Source organism: Euprymna scolopes, chromosome 17 (genome assembly GCF_053919585.1).
Source record: "Euprymna scolopes isolate OS-2025 chromosome 17, ASM5391958v1, whole genome shotgun sequence".
Classification (NCBI taxonomy): domain Eukaryota; kingdom Metazoa; phylum Mollusca; class Cephalopoda; order Sepiida; family Sepiolidae; genus Euprymna; species Euprymna scolopes.
The window spans coordinates 9,904,530-9,922,071 of NC_136498.1; the positions used below are offsets into that span (position 1 = coordinate 9,904,530).

Consider the following 17,542-nt stretch of genomic DNA (forward strand, 5'->3'; position numbering starts at 1 on the left):
AAAACGGTTAAAAATCTTAATTAAGAATTATTGAAATTTGTTTTTTTAAGAATTATTGAAAACACTTTTTGCGCTCTTTTTTTTAAATATTATTGAAAACATGTTTAAAAATCTTTTTAAGTAAAAACTTATTTTTTATTTTTATTATTAAAGGTGTAAATAAAGACCAATTGTGTTATTTTTATCTGCATATAATTTTGTTAATTTTTATTGCATAGTTTTCAATAATATCGTTTTCTTATATTTTATTTCAATAAATCACTTCACAAAAAAATACTGAAGAATAAAAGTGAAGTAACTTATTTGCTTTGTCACCAACTCGCAGACACACCGGAAGTCAGGAAGTATGTTAGCTAACTATAACCATCTTTACCTTATAAATGGTATTGGAATATCAGTCCTAGAAAGGGTTTGTAATATTAAAATAACCTGCTGAACTCATTAATAACTGAAAGAAGTGGCTTCTCTGCTGATTGTAACTTGTTTTTTCATCCCAAACTTTTATTTATTTTACTCTTTTTACATCCCCTAACAAAGCCATGTGGACATAAAGGGTTATTTGGGATCATGTCTAACAAGGAACTCTGAGCAGTGAGATATCTGTTCACATTACATTTAATCTTCTTCAGGCTAGTACAATCACTTTCGTTACCTTGGTGATATCATTGAAGCACAGGGTGGAGCAGGTGCATGTGTGATTGCAAGAATTAGAAGTGAAACGTATGTTGTGCAGTCGATTTTTCATCAGCCAAAAACAAAAAAAAAACTTGCACACTTTGTTTTTGTATAAAAATATAAAAACTTTATTTTCTGTTTCTTTCATTACTGCCTCATAATGTGTGCTCTAGAGATGGAGACTCCAGACTGGGAGGTGGTTGGATAGAGCCACACTTGTGCAATGTTGATTTGCTGGCTGACTGTAAGCTTCTCTTCTTTTGCCGTTTTTCTCTGGGCTATATATGTGACCTGCTTTTTGAAGTTGCGTTCACCTCTGGCAGCTGCATGCATCAAATAGTTGATCTTTCACCACTGACAATATCAATCTGACAACCTGACCTCATTGTTTAGTGCGTTTTTAACAAGCACAGTGTTACCACTGTTATCAGGCATGTGTATGCAGTATGCTGATCTATGAAAGTGGATCTTGAGCAGTGAGGATTGAAGACATGTGTTGCATGGAAAGAAATGATGTGAGAATTATACAATGAAGGTGTAATGTGAGTTTAAAGATAGGCTTAGCTGTAATTTCCTCTTTTTTAAGAGAATCACTCCAGACAAGGCATGACACCACTTAATGTAAGGAGCTAAATTAAAAATAGAAAACCTTTCAAGGTCAAAAACTAGTTAACAATAAGTGTTAGATAGATTTTGACCCAGAAAACAGCAATTCTTCCTCCTTTGCTAGAAATATTGCTTATGGAATGCAAAGGACTAAATGACATCATAAAAGAAGTCAGTCGTGAGACTGCTGAAAGTAAACTGAAGGTCCAATGCTACTCTCCTCAATCTGGACAATACAGAGAAATATGTACAGAACAAGAGACTTTGATGGTATCGTCATGTTCTTAGATTAGTAGCTGTAGAACAGTTGAGATATATCAAGTTCAATTGACAAGAGACGGTCAGGGTAAATATAGAAGGAATTGAAAAAATGGAATTGAAAGAAAGATAAGTAAAGACCTGGGCAGAGATAGGTTAGTTTGGAAATCAATTTCTTAAGTATATCAAATCAATGCTAGCATGTAAAATGAATGTTAAACCAAATATTATAATGATGATGATGCCCTAATTTATTTCAAACTTAAGCATAACCAACCAACAAGCGTAGCTTAAAAGTTCTAATAATTACGATTTTAATTTTCATCTTAAAACATTGTTTCTTTTTACTTAGTGAAAAAATTCAAAAACAACTTTAAGGTTTCTTTTGATTATGAAGTTTTAAACTGTTTTTTTTCATTTTCAGGAAGTGCAAGATTTGGATGAAGAATTCAAGGAAAATCACATTGAAATTTTAACCCGCTTTTATCAAGCATTTGCCAGTATTCACAAATATGTAACGGATCTTAATAGGTATGTGATCCTTGCTTTTTGTTTTATTGACATAAGAAACCGTATAATATTTTAAAGAAATTTAATGAGTTGTGAAACTACAAAACCCTTTTGTTCCCCTTTTTCATTTTTAGGGAGAAATGATTATTAATATACTCAATTCCAGGGTAAAACTAATTTCCTACCCAGGACAGTTTTATATCACTTTTATGTCTTCCTATGAAGACTAATGTGTACTACACCTTCCCTCCTCTCTCTCCAAACAATTAGCTGAGATTCCGCTTCCTCATCACCTTACATAAGGACGATAGGGGATTGATGACCTACCACCTCAGAATCAATGAGATGCCACTTTGATCTGCAGTCGGAGAAATATGTAAATCTCGATGTTGTGAAGAGTGAGCAATCAATGGAACTAGATTTAAAACCAACTCAGAGCTTACAAAAGGATGATAGTGGATTGATGACCTAACAACTCAGAATCAACGAGAATTCACGATGAGAACGGACTAAGGGAGATAATTAATTTAAAAAAATACCTAGATATAAAAGAAAGAGGAGAAATGAACAAAAAAAGTAACATTTTTAAAAGCACTATGATTCTAACTTTTGACTATGACCCAATATTTTTTGTTGTGGGGCTTACTTTTGTTTCTTCACCCAGCTAAGTGCACCTTCCTTTTATTCTAGTTCTGTCTCTCTCCCCCCTTGGTCAAATATTCATAACTTTGTGACGTCATTCACATCCAATCTTTTCTATTGTTGTATTGTTCGGCTTTCATTAAGAATCGCGCTTTTTTGCTTACAAAGTCATTCAGTGGAAGTGATGTTAGACAAATTTTAAGGTATGGATGACCAATACTGTACATAATGTAGCTTTTTTTTTTTTTTAAATCAAATATAAAAATAGAACTTTTATTCAAACAGTTTTTATTTGAACTTTTCTAACAAAATTATAACCTTTATAATAAAAATATGTTAATGAACTGTTTTTTTTAAACCAAACAAAAAACAGTCTATAAATATTTTTTTAAACAAAACCTCACTGGAAAAAAAAACAGTTCATAAATATTTTTTATAACATTTCTATTTTTATGTTTGATGTAAAAAATAAATTACCAACACGTGATGTTTGATTAAAAAAAAACAGTTCATAAACATATTTTTATTAGAAATGTTATAATTTTGTTATAAAAGTTCAAATAAAGACTGTTTAAATAGAACTTCTATTTTTAGATTTGCTTTAAAAAATATATATACAGTTAGTCATCTGTACCTTAAAATTTGTCTGATGTCATTTCCACCAAATGGCTTTGTAAACAAAGAAATATAACTCTTAACGAAAGCCTTTTATTCTTTTGTAAAATATAATTTGTCATGACTGCATTCTGTTGCACTTTCACCTTGGCCCATTGAGTTTGTTTTATTGAATGGATTAAATTCCTTATAGTAATGTTTTATTGAATGGATTAAATTCCTTATAGTAATGTTTTGTTGAATGGATTAAATTTATTGTAGTAATGTTTTATTGAATGGATTAAATTTATTGTAGTAATGTTTTATTGAATGGATTAAATTTTTTGTAGTAATGTTTTGTTGAATGGATTAAATTCCTTACAGTAATGTTTTGTTGAATGGATTAAATTTTTTGTAGTAATGTTTTGTTTTGTTTGTTTTCATTGCGCAATGGTTGAATGAGAATAAGAGTATTTATGAACCAGAAAATGTGTCATAATGTATCTTGAAATCACGTTTAATCTTTTATTTATTTATTTATTTTTTCACGTGCTGCAAGCAATGCAGGATTGAGAATGGACAATAAGCAGAGTTGGAGATTGTGTCCAAGGGGACAATTCACCTTGGCGTTAGCCTCTCTCAACTTGTAACAAGATTAAAATCAGCATATAATGCTATTAAACGTTATGTCTAAAATCTTTATTGGAATTTTAATCAAAATTTATTATATGATTTTGATTTTGGAAAATGTCTACAATTTAACGCTTAAGCTTAAGGGTTCTAAAAAGGAAATTTAAATTTCTGAGAATCTTGCTTGATTGATGTCTAATACAATGGATCAAATTCAATACAAACCTGATATATTTGATTTTTCAAATAGAAGGCTGTGCTTTCATTATGCCCCTCTCCCCTGAATACCGTGTAAAATACCCCCTGAAGAAAGTGAAATTTATGGAATATTAATTGATTGATAGCTAATATCGAAAGATAAAATTTTGCATTAATTGGACATACCTGAATTTTAATAAAGGGCTTTAACTACCTTTTGCCCTTTTTTCATGAAACAAATGTAAACATAGTTCACATTATCCACTCTTCATGCCTAAGTTATGTTCCAAAATTCATAATAATGCGTTAATTAGTTAAGGACTAAGAATATATAGTAATGATTTCAAAAGTTTTAAAAAAGAATGACTCATGAGCCACCACCGAGAATCGAAACCAAAACGTTCAGCTTACGATTTCCTTTTTCATTAATGCCTGAGCTATGAAGACAGTTTTGCTGCAAGGCTAAAAATTAAAACGTGAACCAATAGCTATTACGTTATGCATGCATATTCGTAATGTTGTCGTTCGACCTTCATATGGCAAATTCAATTTTCTTTAATTTTACACTTTTGCACCGATTTTCCACAGCTAAAATCCAAATATAAAGTTTTGGATGAGTTCGAACACCCTATATATTAAGTTTCATATCTGTACACCAAAAACTGATAAAGGAGTTTAGTAGGCAAAATTTTTTAAACAAATATATATGCATGCATAAATAGATATAGAAAGAGGTTAGTGTTCACTGTAACCTTTTTATGCAAATATTACGCAAGTATAAATCATGTAGAATATCTGTATGAATATAATTACATGTAATAGTTAACTAAAAATGATCGTCCCATAAGAAAACCAAAAAAACTAATAGGGAATTAATTAAAATGAATGTTTAAAAGAATATGCAAATTGCAAATAAATGCAATTCCACGACCCATATATAACAAAGTTGTATTTTCTTTTTAAATAAATAGAAAAAGGGTTTTAAATATACTTATCAATGGACAAAAAAAGTTATAGGAGTATAGATTGTTGATGAGACAGTGTTCTTTTAATCTCTATTAATCCAAACTTCTGTCTGTTAATACATCATCTATCGTTCAATATACTTAAAAGTGTATGGTTTTCACTGTAACTTATTTCCTTAAAGTAAATAACATTTGCTTTATTATTGGCGGTTGTTCAAAGCTAGTGTAATGGCATTGTTGCTATCTCTCTTATCAACTTTATGACGTGAAAAAGAGGTTACACAGTGCTTCATTATTGATCTGTCCTTTCTAACTTGCTATTCATTAATTCAGTTGCACTCACAAAGTTCTCTTTTTACACGTTTTACACTGATGCATTTGTGTACATTGGGACTTAAACATTTTTTTTCTGCCTTTTTCTCACTGTTTATAATTTGATTGCATTAGTTTATTCTGAAAATAGAAATTCATTGGTTGGTTTCTTTTTCAGTATAGCAACACTTAGGTTATTTAGAGCTTATTATTTAGTTATGTTATTTAAGTTTTGTTACTTAGTCTTAGGTCTGGTACATGTGTTTTTACTTAGGTCTGATATGTCTGTTACTTAAATCTGTTACTTATGTATGTTACATGTGTTTTTAGTAAGGTCTGTTAGATATGTATCTTAGGTTTGTTACTGAGGTCTGTTACTTGGATTTTTTAGGTTTTTATTTACATCTCTTACTTAGATCTGTTATTTATGTTTGTTACAAGCGTTTGTTACTTAGGTTCATTACTTTCATCTGTTACATGTCTGTTATTTAGATTTGTTACTTAGGTCTGTTACATGTCTGTTACTTAGGTCTGTTACATGTCTTACTTAGGTTTGTTACTGAGGTCTGTTACTTAGGTTTGTTACTGAGGTCTGTTACTTAGGTTTGTTACTGAGGTCTGTTACTTAAGTCTGTTACATGTGTTTGTTAGTAAAGTCTGTTATTTGGGTCTATTACTTAGGTTTCCTACTTAGGTTTGTTACATGTGTTAGTTAAGTCTATTAATAAGGTTGGTTGATTAGGTCTGTTACTTAGGTTGGTTACTTTAGTCTGTTACTTAGGTTTGTCACTTAGATCTTTATTTGGGTTTGTTACTTCAGTCTGTTACTTAGATCTTGTACTTTTCTTTCTTACTTAAGTCTGTTTCAAGTGTTTTTTACTTAGTTCTGTAAGATCTGTTACTTAGGTTTGTTACTAATGGTCGAATACGTTTCTCTGTTACTTTGGTGTGTTAGATCGTTGCTTAGACTTGTTACATGTGTTTCGTAGATCTATTTCTAAGGTTTATTACTTATGTATGCTACTTAGATTTAATAGTAAGGTTTATTACTTAGATCTGTTACTTTTTTTTTTCACATAGGCATAACCACTTATCAAGGCCAGAGACTACTTGAGGATAAGGGTTAAGAGTGTACAGTAGTCAATTGAACAATATAGTAATCGTTAGTAATGGAAATTCTGTAAATTTTTTAACTTAAGTGGAACGGCTCATCAAGAACTTATTTACGTTGGACTTGAAGACGACCATATTGTAGTCAGCTGGAAAGCAGGAAAACAGAAGACAATTTCACAGGCGGGCAGTTCTAAGAAAGAAGCTTTGTTCATGGAATCTACGTTTAGGTTTAGGCACAGTTAAAGTGTGGAGGATATTATTGATAGTGTTTTCAGCTAGACGAGTGTTTCTTGTAAAAGTTTGGCGAGTGGGGACCATAGATTGAAGCTCAGTTGAGCACTTAACATGAAAATAACGATAAAGCAGAGACAAACTTGCAACATCTCTTCTGTGAGATAGAGGTTGCAGGGAAGAGAAAAGGACATCTACGAGGCTACAAAGTCTATTTTGAACTCTATCAAGGCAGGATAATTCCTTTCTAGCAGTTCCTGCCCAGATGTGGCAACAGTACTCCATCCTTGGATGTACCTGGCTCTTATATAGATAGACTTGCATCAGCAGTGAGATATCTATTGGATCGATAGAAGGATCCCACCATTTTTCCAGTAGCCTTGGCAACAGATTTGATCTACGTGTTCTATTTAAGATCAGGAGTAAAAGTCAGGGCAGAAGCTTGTCAAAACATGAGGCCTCCTCCAAGATAGAGCCATTCATTTCAATTGATGCCAGATGGGGATCAGAACATTGATGATGCAAAGATAGAAGCTTGGTTTTAGATGCATTAAAAGTAACCAGCCACTCCTTTCCCCATTGTACCAAGCGCTCAAGATCAGAGGAGAGAGAATCGGAGAGAACTTGGTTATTTACAGTCTTAGATTTGCTACCATAAATAGTAGTGTTATCAGCATAAATGTCTCTTACTTAGATCTACTACTTAGGTTTCTTACTTCTGTTAAGTTTGTTACTAAGATATTTTACTTTGATTTGTCACTAAAATATGTTACTTAAGTTTGTTACATGTGTTTCTTACTTTGGTCTGTTACTTACTATGTTACTTTGGTCTGTTACTTACACTGTTACTTAGATCTGTTACATGTGTTTGTTACTTAGATTTGTTACATGTGTTTGTTACTTGTGTGTTACTTAGATTTGTTACTGATGCTTGTTTCTCAGATGTGTTACTAAAGTTTGTTACTTTGGTTTGGTACATGTCTATTTCTTAGATTTGTTACTTAGGTTGGTTATTTTGGAACGATAAATTTTTCACCCTAAAGAAAACAGCACTATGGCTTTATTGTAAAACTTTTATAGAAAAAATCAATTCAGATAACTTGATTATGTTGTAGAGCTGACATCTAATCAATGTAGCCACCTTCAGCCTCAATCACTGCCTCGATACAGGTCCAGAACTGGGAGCATATCTTTAACATAAGCGCCAGCAAAAGATCAGTGAATACTTAGCAGGTGGCTGTGATCAAGCTGGCTTTGGTGTTGTGGGAGGTCCTGTTGGTGATGTTCTCGACGTATGATCAAATGAAGTAGTCCAGTGGGTTCAGGTTGGAGGGGGAGGGGTTCAGTGAGAGAAGATTACAAAGTCATAGCAATCTTTCTGAAGCCAAACCTGGGTCAATTTGAACTTGTGGGCTGGCGTTGTCTTGCTGCCATTCACAGGGGATCAAAATATTTTCTAACACATCTACACTTTTCACTTTCGTGTTGATTTTCAAGCCGACTTCAAAGCTGTGACATGACATGGTGTGGCCGTCACTTAAACCACACCAAAGATCATAACCATGGCCAGAAACTTTGTTGAGATATGCCTTCAAGCATTGAACCATCCGAATTTGCATTTTGAGGGTGTTGACAATGGTCTTATTATCATAATTTGGATTGGTAGAGAGCATGAGGTGTACAGTGGCACATCTTTAATCTTGCTCGTTGACCATTGTGTCATTTTCAGACATGATAGAAGGCTCCTATCGCTCTTGAGATTTGTACACAACTGGCCAACTAGTAGATGGTCCTCAACAAAAAATGAAAACTGTTTTTTATCAAGTGGAAATGGAATCATATCATCTTTTCTAGGATTAGAATTTTATCGTTCCACCCTGTGTATATATATATGTATATATATTGATTGATTGATAATTTATAATTAAAATTGAAAATCGATTTCACAAGGAAGAACAAAGAAAATGATTTTGTTTGTTCTTCCTTATGAAATCGATTTTTAATTTTTAATTTTAATTATAAATTATCAATCATTTTACTCAATATTAAAATAGCTCTAGGATACCTATGCCTATCGAGCTTATTATATATCTACATTACAACGAGCACTGTTTTCTTTTAATTGTATTAATGAATTTACTAATACATTAAAATAAACTCTGCTCTTTAAACTGTTCTAATCCCCTTAAAATATATATATATACATATAGGTACATACATCTAAACCAAACCAAACACTATGAATAAATAATTGAAGTTATCACAAAGTTGAAGCATAAAATCTTTACCAAAATGATCAGATTTGGCATTAAATAACCTGAAAAGGGTTGATATGCCATAAAACAAAACAACCACCGTTTAAGAATTTGGAATCTAAAATATTTTACCAAAATGACCAGATTTGGTGTTAAATAATCCAAAATAGGTTGATATGCCATAAAACCAAAGTAAAAGCCATCCAACACATGCCAACATGTAAAACAGATCTTAAATTAAATGATGATGATGATGATATTCATCTGGTCAATCATGCATTTCTTCATCTTCAATGAGGGTTTTTTTTTATTGATTTGATGAGAAATTTGGAAGATTCCACTCCTAAACAGAGAAATACATTGATTTTATTATGTCATACTCGCAACATGTTTTTGTTTGTTTTACCCAAAGCGAAGCCGTGGCGCCAAAGAGTCTGAGTAATCTATTTCTTCACTTTGGATTGTTCTTTGATTACTTTATAGCTTTTGCATGGTTCATTAACAATTGAAAAGATTTGTTAGCATTCCCTCTTATGTCTTTTCATAATACATTTATTGAAACTGATACAAACATACACACACACACACACACACACACATATATATATATATATATAAAGTATGATTTTGTTGTTGTTTTTCTTTCACTTTTTTTATGGTAAATCTTTTTCGATTCATTTAACATTGCTTTTCTTTTGTTCAGGGGTCAGACATTTTTAGATATTTCACAAGCTCACTCTCCACTTCTCACATTATTTATCTCCCTTCTGTGGCACTAAGATGTGACCCAAGTGTCGGAAAGTGGGGCTTGAAGAGCCAACGCCCTAAAGGAAAAGCACTCTGCTCTGTAAAATATACATAGAGTTGCCTCAAGGTGATTAGCTATAAACTAACCTCTTCTCAAAGGGAGAAGGCAAAGCCTGGGAGGGTAGATTTTCTAGAACTGCATAGGACCAAAGAAATACCTCAGTCTAATCACTTGTTTCAAAGTTTTTCTTGGCTGACCAATCTTCCTTCTAAAATATTCATGCTTCTGTAACAGTTCATCCAGGAGGACATATAGTGCACATAATCATACCAGCATAATCAATTTCTTCTTAGGATTACCTTTTCTTATTGTATTTGATGTGGAAACATTAAATGATTGCATGGTTATTTTAATGCATATAATCACCTTGAGTATAAATACATTGAGGACATTGCCAAAGCTGCTGCGAAGAATGTGTTAGAAAATTATTCACACTAGAGAGCATCTTATAGCTTTACAAAGCTACAATTTTCCCAGGCATGCAATATTGTTACCACATCCGAGCTGGTGCATCTATCGCTAGTCTCTTCGTCTTAGACAGCGTCCAAAAAAGAGTCTTAAATCTAATAGGTCTTGTACTGTCAGCCAAGCTCTAACCTCTGTCCCATCGCTGCAATGTTGCATTTTTGACCCTGTTTTACAAGTACTTTAATAGAATGTGTTCTGATGAACTCATGACACTTGTACCCCCCAACATATTCCCAACTAACCCAACAAGCAGCAAAATCCAATTTCTTTCATTGTTGCAATCCTTAAATACTGGAAAGCCTTTTACTCTAATAGTTTTTTCCCCACTGGACTGCTAAACTTTGGAATTCCCTCCATGTTTCCTGTTTCCCTTACTACTAAACTGCAAAAGTTTAAATGTAATGTGAACAGACATCTCACTGCTCAAATCCCTACAGTCCTCTGTTAGATGTGTTTCAATTTGCAATATGCCTTGTTTAGGGTGAAAAAAAATATATAAGGTTTATTACATTATTTTGGCACGCTTTCAGTGGAATTTTGTTATTTTCCTTAATATAGAAAAAGTGATTTCTGCCATTTTTTAAATTAAGAAGATATTAGCATTCTTTTTTTTTTTTTAAATCTAGCTATAGAGAAAAATCTGATGCAAACAGTCTATCTATCTATCTATCTATAAATATAGGGTTTCTCTCAATATTACTGTAAGTGCAATTCTGAATTTTTGAGATGAGATGTGAATGCTGAATTTTTTAGATGAGATGTGAATGCTTGTGTTATGTTGATTAATCGGCCTATTATTCTCATCTTGGGGGTTATTAGCACAACGTTTCGGTCGCTGCAACCTGCAACCTTCTTTGGGTGTTGAAAACATGGTTCTTTTTCTCTACTAAGGAAAGGAGGTTGGTTCTGCATTACAAAAATTCGAACTGTGGGTTTGAGGGTGAGTCCGGAGATTATAAAGAAGGTTTAATCTGCAGGGGTCACTAAGATATTTTTTTAAAGGCTTTCCTATGACTCAATTTTTCGACATATCTATACTAATCTTCTCTATTCTTCTATTCTATCTTCTATATCTATCTTCTATCTATTTTCTATTCTATCTTCTATTCTATCTATCTTCTAGCTATACATCTATCTTCTATCTACCTATCTTTTCTTCTATCTTCTGTCTTCTATTTATCTTCTATCTAAAATATAATTGGACAAACATCTATTGTATAAAAATTTATCAAAATATAATTGGACAAACATCTATTGTATAAAAATTTATCAAAATATAATTGGAAAAACATTTATTGTATAAAAATTTATCAAAATACAATTCAACAAATATTCAGTGAAAAATTTGCGTAACAAAAATTAAACTTTTAATACAACAATTTTGTAATGAAAGAACATCGGATTTTTATAAAATAGTTTCTTTTTTTCTCAGACAAATAAATCTTACGAAAAGTTTTTTGGAAATTAAAGCAACTATATAATTGGAAAAAGAAGAATTGAAAAGTTTGCATAAAACATTTAAAAGTTTAATAAAACAATTTGGTAATGAAATGTAGAGCCCTGCTAAATAACTACACCTTGAAATTTGTTTAAATTTTGCACAAACATTAAACATGATATGAGTAAAATCGTAACAGAACAGATTTTCCAGAAAAACTCCGGTTATCCTCCTTGGGTGCCTTTTGGGTTAAAATGGCTAAAATTCACACTTTTGTGCTTATTGAAAAAAAATTGATGCCTTGGATTTTTATAAAACTTTCTGAACAGTTATAACTCATTTCTATATAATTTTGTTTGTCTATACTTCACAATAACTCTTTGGTATGCCCCAGGGGCTCTTTTAGGGCTAATAAAAACACTCCATTTTTGGGACTATTTTACCATATTTGTCCAAAATTTTCTGTGTATGCCTATTTAGCAGTTTTGCATGGTGCTGAACTCAAATTTAAATATGTTAAGGTCTTGGGAACTTTTGGGGTCAAATGGAGGGAGGCGGGGGCAAATGATGGACGTAGTCATTTCTTTTTTTGCATGGTGCAGAACTACAAATTTGCATATGTTAAAGCCTAAAACTGCACTGTTTGTTCATTTTCACCAGGATTTGACGTCCCCTGGGAACTTTTAAGGTTAAATGGGAGTGGGGGTCGCAAATGCTGAACTTAGTCATTTTTTTATGCCTCATTCACTGTGCATTCACGGGGGACCATGCATACTTCACTTGTTTTTAATGTTATCATGAAATGAATCAACATTTTTTCAAAAAATGCAGATTCTGGATTTAATTTATTGTTACTTAACTATTGTCATTTCTCTACAAAGAAAGAAACGTTTTAGTAGTGCTCTGGAGGCATCCTTAATTTTATTTGATGCATTTAATATGCTCTGAAGACTTCTTAAGATTTAATTTTTCACTCATTACATTAAAAAAAAATTCTTTTTAAGGTGGATAGAGGGACTTTTTATGACCCGGACAATGCCGGATAGTCCTGCTAGTAAAATATAACGGGTAAAAGTTTTGATATGAACACAACTTGTCGATTTCCTTCTACCCTTTAAATGAATAATAATCCGTATGCATACAGATTTTGACATGTGCGATTTGAAGTTTATACTTTATAATAATCATTTTTATATGCCAGACCTGGGACTTATTCTGTGATGTGCTATTTTAAATGTGACCATAAATTTCCATATGAGGTTCTGGCAGTCAAATGTTTCCATTGTTTCATGGACAATTTGACTTATAATTATCATTTGTGATCATATTTTTGATTTCTTTAATTTTATTGTTTTATTTTTTTCGTTTTATTTTCAAACATCCACAAGTGTAGAAATATGAATTTATTCTTTGCACATGTATTGAAATAGAACTTGTTCATTAAAGATCCTATGCTTTTCAACCGTTCTTTCAGGTTTCTAGATGATTTGGAAGAAGGGATTTATACACAGCAAACCTTAGAAAGTGTCCTTATGAATGCAGACGGCAAACAATTGCTGGTAAGTTGTTTAAGAAATGCTTACACATTTGCAAGTTGATCATTCAACTTTTGCCTCACATGTTTGGAATCATTTGCTTAATGGCAACAAATTTTTATTGCTTTATTCTTTTTCCCGTCTCCTTTCTCTCTTGCCTCCTCTATCTGTTTCCCCAAGTCTCTTTGCCCACCCCCAGTCTCTCTCTTTCTTTCCTTCTCTCTGTTATCCCTCTGTCTTTCCTCCTCTCTCTCTTTCATCTCTTTCTTTCTTCCCTCTTTCTCTTCCCCCTCTCTCTCTTCCCCCTCTTTTTCTCTTTCTTTTCCTTCTCTTTCTCTCTATTTTCCCTTTCTTTCTTTCTCTCTCTTTCTCAGCACATTTTCTTTTCCCTTTCTTTCTCTCTTTTCCCTTTCTTTCTCTCTTTTCACCTTCTTTCTCTCTCTCTTTCCTCTCTATTTCTTTCTCTCTCTTTCCCTGCACATCTCTCTCTTTCCCTGCACATCTCTCTCTTTCCCCGCACATATCTCTCTTTCCCCGCACATATCTCTCTTTCCCCGCACATCTCTCTCTTTCCCCGCACATCTCTCTCTTTCCCCGCACATCTCTCTCTTTCCCCGCACATCTCTCTCTTTCCCCGCACATCTCTCTCTTTCCCCGCACATCTCTCTCTTTCCCCACACATCTCTCTCTTTCCCCGCACATCTCTCTCTTTCCCCGCACATCTCTGTCTCTTTCCCCGCACATCTCTGTCTCTTTCCCCACACATCTCTGTCTCTTTCCCCGCACATCTATCTCTTCCTCCCACATCTCTCTCTTTTCCCCTCATATTTCTCTTCTCCTCACATCTCTCTCTTCCCTTCACATCTTTCTCTGTCTCTCCCTCTCTCTCTTTTCTCCTTCTCTCTTCTTTTACTCCCTCTACATCTTTTACTCCCTCTACTTCTTTTCCTTCCTATATCTCTTTTCTTCCCTCTATCCTTTCCCCCCTCTAGATCTCTCTCTCTCTTACCCCCTTATCTCTCTATTCTCCTTCCTATCTCTCTTTCCCTTATCTCATTTCTCTCATCTCCCCCTCTTCTTCCTTCCCCTCCTCACCTCCATCCTTCTCTTTCTCCCTTTCCTTCTTCTCTCTCTTTCTAATACCCCTTTTTAATTACATCATTCACATTTTTTATGACATCATCCAGTATGCACCGATACAAACAATTTGAAATGCCAACAATTATAAATACAGCATTCAATAAAAGTCGATAACCCAAATACAAAGTCGGCAAAATGTCGCTAGGAATTGTTTGATATTTCTGCTTTGCCGAAGCAGACATTTCTTACCTCAAAGTCAGGAAATTTGCCAAAATTTATTACAACATAAAAGAAGGCCGAACACAAGGTACATCATCTTTTGATAACGTGAATCTTACAACTTAGGCCAAACTTTTGTATCATGTACTTTTTGTTTTCAGATTTTTTTTTTGGTTTGAATCATGAAAAATGCATTTTAGCCTGATGATTCCCTATGGGAATGAAACATGGAGGCCTTTGTGTAGCTAAATTAGCATGAAAATATTATCCTAATTTATTACCAAGCTCTTATGTGTTGAGCACTGTTGAAGTAAACACTGACAATCAATACATAAAATATATCTTCTATGAATACAGGAAAATCGATTTTACTAAATGGCTGTATGTTAGTTAATGTTTCTAGCGAGAGCATTGTTTTAAATGTTCTATTTAAGATTGTTATTTAATCAACTTTAAATAGTAATTATATTGATAATATATTTAATTCATTTGGAATTATTATTTCCGACCTCGATTTTTTTTTTTTTTTTTTTTTTTTTTTTTAGAAACGTAGAATTATTTCCCCTGTAAACTTCGAAACATAAAAAAAACAAAACCTCTTCACCAAATAATTTAGCAAGTTTCTAGCATGAAAATAAAATTCTGTGTAGACAGAAAAATGCTTTTTTTTTGCTTTTTTTTTTAATATTAAAACAAAAAAAAAACACGAATAAACTGAAAGGATTTTATTTGTGTGTTTTGGTAGATAAGTATGAGGATCGAACCCGAACCGTTGAGGCAAAGTTGTAAATTAAAGTGTGAAAAAAAAAGAGTGTGACGGTTTTAACCATTGGACCACCGCAAGATGCTAACGGAAACACGTTTGATTTTATTTAATTACTTGGATTTGCCAGGTGCACAGTTTAATGACTTAATGAGGTCAAGTTTGACTGCGGGATAGTATTTCGTTTACTGCGGGGAAAGCTTTTTTTTATTTTTATTTTCCCAAGATGTTATAGGAAAAAGACTAACCTACATGCGGCGAGCGACAAATGTTGAATATTTATCTTCCCGAAGTCAAGCAATTTAAATAGACAGGCGAGCTCCGTTGTTAACTCTGAGATATTACGATTTACATGTGATATAAAAAGTTTTAAGTTGTGAACCGACTGACTGCTTCTCTGAAAAAAAGCCTTTTGTAGACATACAGAAAGACGAACACAGATACACACATACATTTTCGCTTTTATATTTATAGATTGAAAGTCACTGCTCAAGGTCAACAATAATAATATTAATAAGTTATCACCAGCCAGTGTTTTGTTGGTGCAGATCACAATAATAATAAGTTATTGCCATCGATTGTTTAGTCAATGCAGATCACAATACTAATAATTTAGTTATGACCAGCCAATGTTTGGTTAGTGTAGATGACAATACTAATAATTATTTATTGCCAGCCATTATTTGGTTGGTGTAGATCACAACAATAATATTAATAAGTTATCACCAGCCAGTGTTTGGTTGGTGCAGATCACGACAATAAATAGCCAGTGTTAAGTCAGTGCCTAAACTAATTAACCAGGCATTATGAGTTTTATGTATATGTTTATTAAGATTCATGCCTAAACTAATTAACCAATCATTGTGAATATTTTGTATGTATATATACTTATTAATTTTCAGATATAATTCATGCCTAAACTAATTAACCGATCATTGAGTTTTTATATATTTGTATGGAAAGGATTTGTACTTAAACTGATTAAACAATAATTATGAATTTTCTTTGTGTGTATATGTTTATATAATTTGTATGGACAAGATTTTTGTCTTAACTAATTAATCGATCATTATAAATTTTATATCTATTATCATATTAAAACTCTGATTTTGCTTATAATTGTTTCAAATTTTAATGTCATGATGTCATATTTTAATGAGTCTAAAAATATCTGGTCAAAGCAATATAGGTGAGGTGTGTATGTCATTTAAGGACATATTTTAATCTATATATATAAAAGATAAAATGGATGAGCGCGTTTTGTATGTCCTGCAAAGGCTTTTTTTGCGGGGGTTCTTGGGGGGGGGTCTCCTTAATTTTAATTAGTGCTTGCAATAGTGCTCTGGAGACCTCCTCAGTTTTCTGTTTTCACACATTACTTTAAAAAAAAAAAAGCTGTTTTCTTAAGATAATAAAAGACAATATAATCTCAAAATAACTTTTTATTTAGAACATTTTTTCTCTTGTCCTTCAAAGACCAACAGGCCAACGAGTAGTCTAATGTATTATATATATATATATATATATATATATATGATAAATTTGGAGGGGTACAAAATTTTAATATTGAAATTATAATGTATTTTGATATTCATGATTAAAAGTATGAAAACAATACTTCCATACTTAGCATCCTGAATATCAAAACCTGTCTTCCCTTCATAATTGCAATATATATATATAAGAACCTTTGAATCACTATATATATATATATATATATATATATATATATATATATATATATATATATATACTAGCATGCGTACCTGGCATTTCCCGGGTTGAAATGAAGTTCCTTTGAACACACCTAAGGATATTAATCATTTTCATCATGAACAACATCAATACCCCCAACAACAATTTAAAAAAAAAGTACGGATAAAAACATGTAAATTTAATCACCCAAAAAAAGAAGTATGTGATACCCTCTTCACCAGATATTTAGGCAAAAGAATAAACTATTCTCCGGATATTAAGCACTTTTTGTTGCCTGTGCGTTGAAAATACCCACCCCATGCTAAAATAGATCAAAAAAACTTTTGTTTCAATAAACGACCACAAAAAAAGAAGAAAAATTAGCCAAATAGGAAGGCTTGAACCTGAAATGTGAATGAAGGTAATTTGGAATCTATTTTGCGCACTGTTCTAAGACGACTTATGATTTATGAACCTGAAAAAATAACTTTATAAACATTAACGCATGCATAATATGTGTTTGTTTTTTATTTTACTTTTTGTAAAG

At 32.4% G+C, this 17,542-nt stretch overlaps 1 protein-coding gene across 1 annotated transcript in view; it reads left to right on the forward strand.

Moving 5' to 3' along the window:
• LOC145296658 (WASH complex subunit 5-like) overlaps positions 1–17,542 on the forward strand; it is a 151,949-nt gene that overhangs the window by 42,630 nt on the left and 91,777 nt on the right. Inside the window, exons 3-4 of the mRNA XM_080142595.1 lie at positions 1,964–2,070; positions 13,178–13,262. Of these exons, the coding sequence (XP_079998721.1) occupies positions 1,964–2,070; positions 13,178–13,262 (192 nt within the window). The remainder of the gene's footprint in view (positions 1–1,963; positions 2,071–13,177; positions 13,263–17,542) is intronic.